This window comes from Sorex fumeus, unplaced genomic scaffold (genome assembly GCF_029834395.1).
Source record: "Sorex fumeus unplaced genomic scaffold, SorFum_2.1 ptg000083l, whole genome shotgun sequence".
Lineage (NCBI taxonomy): Eukaryota > Metazoa > Chordata > Mammalia > Eulipotyphla > Soricidae > Sorex > Sorex fumeus.
The window spans coordinates 8,556,061-8,560,683 of NW_026606140.1; the positions used below are offsets into that span (position 1 = coordinate 8,556,061).

Sequence of the window (4,623 nt, forward strand, 5' to 3'; positions counted from 1 at the left end):
CAGTTGTTCACAATATTTGAGTGCATTTAATATACAAACACCAATACACCACATCACACCTTCTCACCACCATATTTCAAATGTTTCCATCCCAAACCTAAAACCCTGCCCTAATGCTGAGCCTAAAGAATTACTTTTGGACTGCTTGTTATGAATAATTCTCTAAAAATGATCCCAAAATTGTTTCTTAGAGGAAAGTATGTCAAGGTGGTTGTATTTCACCCAGGAGCCATTAAGCACTTCTATAATAGATTAGTAACATGTTGTTAAGGTTTAGCCTTGTGTGCATATCTGTCTGTCTGTCTATCTACCTTTCTGTATAAATATATTTCCCTTAGATTGGTTTACTTCTATTTTTTTCATTTTTAATGAATCACCATGACGTTCAGTTACGAATTTGCAAACTTTCCTGATTACATTTCAGTCATAAAATGATAGAGTATGCATCTCTCTACCAGTGCCCATTCTCCACCACCAATGTTTCCAGTATCCCTCCTGCCACCCCCACACAATCTCTCCCACCTGCCTCTGTGGCAAACACTTTCCCTTTTACTCTCTCTCTCTCTCTTTTGTGGTGTTGTGGTTTGCAATGCATATAGCAAGTGGCCATCATGGTTGCTCTATGGTCTACTTTTAGCAGGAATCTAACATCCGAGTGAACCCTCCAAGAATCATTTAAATAGTGATCCCTTCTCGGCGGGGCGCGGGAGAGGGCGCGGTGGTTGTGGTGGCTGCACAGCTGACAAGAAACTCCTAAATTTCCTCTGGGAGTGAAGTAGAACTTCTTAAGAACATAATGGATGAAGAAGAGAAAACCTATGGTGGCTGTGAAGGCCCTGATGCTATGTATGTCAAATTAATATCCTCTGATGGCCATGAGTTTTTTGTAAAAAGAGAACATGTGTTAACATCAGGAACAATAAAAGCCATCTTGAGTGGCCCAAGTCAGTTTGCTGAAAATGAAACCAATGAAGTCAATTTTACAGAGATCCCTTCACATGTGCTATTCAAAGTGTGCGTGTTTTTCACCTACAAGGTTCATTACACTAACAGCTCCACCGAGATTCCTGAATTCCCAATTGTGCCTGAAATTGCACTGAAACTGCTGATGGCTGCGAATTTCCTAGATTGTTAAATCACGATCATGACCATCCTGTTGTTCGTCGATTGGCTTGAGCAGGCCCCAGTAATGTCTCCTGCGTCCTAGCCCTGAGATTTTTTAAACAGTGCCATATTCAAGGCTCTTTCAGAGTTAAGAGAATGAGACACATCATTGTTACTGGTATTTGGCGTATTGGGTACGCCATGGGGAATTTGCCAGACTCTGCCCTGTGGGCAGGTTATATTCAGTAGCCTGCCAGTTTTTCCAATATAGGAATGAGATAATAAGATATCGCTTCCGGGAGCTGGGTCTTATAGTCTCTGGATCTTGGCCATTGAGGGAATTACAGGGTGCCAGGGGCCAGTTGGTGGGTGTGACCCCTGCCTACTGGAATTTGGAGGATCTGGGTGGAGGATGCTCAGCCTCAATCTGAGCAGTCTTGGAGATCTCAGCCCCGGGACCTGCATGCCTTTGTTCCTCTGCCAGTACCTTCATGCGTCGAGAGTAGTCTCAGCATGGTGGTGGCTGGTTCTGGATGTCTTCGGCTGCTGGAGCCCTGGTTGGGGCAGGAAGGGAAACTCAACCCGCATCCCTCCAAGGGGCCCTGGCAAGGAAAGCAAGGCGCAGGGACAGGAAACTCTGTGCTGTTCTCTTCCGGAAGCTGGATTTTATAGTCTCTGGGTCTTGGCTGTTGATGGGATTATACGGTGTCAGGGTGCCAGTTGGTGGGTGTGACCCCTGCCTACTGGAATTTGGAGGATCTGAGTGGAGGATGCTCAGCCTCGATCCGAGCAGTTTTGGAGATCTCAGCCCCGGGACCCGCATGCCTTTGTTCCTCTGCCAGTACCTTCATGCGTCGAGAGTGGTCTCAGCATGGTGGTGGTTGGTTCTGGAGGCCTTTGGCTGCTGGAACCCTGGTTGGGTAGGGAGGGAAACTCAATCCGCATCCCTCCAAGGGGCCCCTGGTGAGGACAGCCAGGAGCAGTGGTTGGAAACTCTGACAGATTGTTAAATAAAATAAATGATAATAAACTGTTAACTTTTTTCAGTATTTAACACCCCTAGTTCAGTTACTAACTTTTCATATATAGCATGTTGCCTGTGTGCAGTTGAGCTTTTAATGTTCATTGCCAAGCAGATTATCTTCTGTTCTTTTGCATAGCAATCAGAGCTTACATTCGTTTACTACATCAGTAAATTAATGACATCTTCAAAAACTGAGAAATAAACTAATATGCCAATACATAGGTGGTTTTGCCTTCTATTTTGGATGTGATTTTTTAGATTAATGGTGGCACAGTAAATGCTAAAATTTAGGCATAAATGTACATGTTCTACAAGTAAATAATTGGCTCTGTATTTTTATGTTTTTTTAACTATCCTGATCTTCTAGACATCATTACTAGCATTATTCATTATGCAAATGTTGCATTATAAACATGTTTATAACTTAGCCAAGATTTCAATTTTTTATAACTGTCAAAGACATAATGGTTGAAATTTCTTATCTGTCTTTTGATAAACTGCAGTTTAAATGTTTCTTGTCCTTTTGTTTATAGCTGCGATTTAAGAACTTGATTTAAAAGCAGTTTTGGAAGATTACAAGTCAGTTTTTGGAGCTACTAACTGCATGTAGACAACAGGTCAGCTACATGACTACTTAAATGTGTGCTGTTCATTTTAACCAATTCACAGTATGCACTTTACTATAGTTATTTTGCCCCAATATTCATTCTTTCATACTTTTTTGTTGTGTTCACATTTTTGTATGTCTGTATTAAGACTAAAACTCACTAGACCTTAAGAACTAGACTACCCTGTACTATTCTAATCTTCATCCTTTCATTTGAATTATTATCAGAAACATTTTGAGATACACAATGCAATGCTTACAGTATACTTTGTTACACATAATCATCTATTAAAATATATCATCCCAAGTGAATATGACAATGATGATTGGATTGGCACTGAACGTGAGTTTATATCTCTTTTATCTTGTAGTGACAACAGTGCTGTCATTATAGAGTCTATAAATTAAGCTTTCAACTTAGTTCTTCCAGATGGGTTTATTATGGATCAGTTTTTCTGGGAACTGCAACCATCAAGAAACAAGTCTCTAGAAGTCTCCTGTGTGCCTAGTCTGGGGCAACCCTGTGCATTACTGTAATGCTTAGATGAGACCAGAGCAAGGTTATAGAAACTTCAGAAAATTAAAAACAACCAAAGCTTATAAAATTAAATTTTACTCTTAAAAGACCTAATATTGCACTTTCTAGTTTATGAAAATAGTGAAGTAAACAATATACATGTTAATTGCATATATTTTAGTAACTTCATAAAACATACGGGCACATATTTTAGTATAAACGACTCAAGATCAAAACTCTATTCTGTTACCTGGTGACAAGTAATGTTAATTATAAAAACCTAAACTACCATTAGAACTGTCAATGTGATAGCTAGAAATAGTTTATTTAACCTTGGATCCTCCGTGAGCTGTATTGCGGATTCACTACCAGGATCTCACCATTCTACAAAGAAGTGATCGTTGATGTCAAGAGAGGGGTGCGGCAGGGTGATACCATTTCACCGAAACTCTTCAGTGCCACCCTCGAGAACATCATGCGACGACTGGAATGGGAAGGAATGGGAGTGAAGATAGATGGTCGGCAACTACACCACCTCCGCTTTGCTGATGACATTGTTTTAATAACACCAAACATCAGCCAAGCGGCACAAATGCTGGCCGACTTTGACCGTGAGTGTGGAAAGGTAGGACTACAGCTGAATCTTACGAAGACAATGTTTATGAGAAACAGCCTTGTTCCTGACGCCCCATTCGCTCTCAATGGAACGACCATCTCCTAATGCAACAGCTATGTGTACCTAGGTCGCGAGGTCAACATGAGCAATGACCTGGCACCTGAGCTGCGCAGGAGGAAGAGAGCGGCTTGGAACGCCTTCAAGAACGTCGAAGAAATAGCTAAGAGGACAAAGAACCTCCGGCTCCGGGCACATCTCTTTGATTCTACTGTTCTTCCTGCATTAACATATGCCTCAGAGACCTGGGCCCTACGCAAACAAGATGAGAAAGCCATTCAGGTCTCCCAAAGAAGAATAGAAAGAGCCATGCTTGGAATATCACGTTTCACTCAAATGAGAGAACGAATCCGGAGTTCTGACATCCGTTGACGATCAAGGATCAGGGACGCTGTCTCATTTGCCAAGGTGTCGAAAATCAGATGGGCTGGTCACGTAATGAGATTTAAAGACAACCGTTGGACTAGAGCTGTTACTGATTGAATTCCACGGGATGTCAAGAGACCGCGTGGCCGCCCACCTACCAGATGGTCAGACTTCTTTGTCAAGATCATGAACGATGGGTTTGAGGCTCTTCATATTCCCGGAGCGAACAGATGCCATTGGGCTATACTAGCACGCGACAGGGACAAATGGAGACGTTACTGGCGCCCGCTCGAGCAAATCGACGACTAACGGGAAGTTAAGTGATTAAGTGA

General features: G+C 42.1%; 1 protein-coding gene across 1 annotated transcript; it reads left to right on the top strand.

The window, feature by feature from the left end:
* Positions 1-717: 717 nt before the first annotated feature.
* LOC130039194 (elongin-C-like) lies at positions 718-1,135 on the top strand. The gene has a single exon (XM_056131053.1). The coding sequence runs from the start codon at positions 797-799 to the stop codon at positions 1,133-1,135; it is 339 nt and encodes a 112-aa protein (XP_055987028.1). The 5' UTR covers positions 718-796.
* Positions 1,136-4,623: the final 3,488 nt, after the last annotated feature.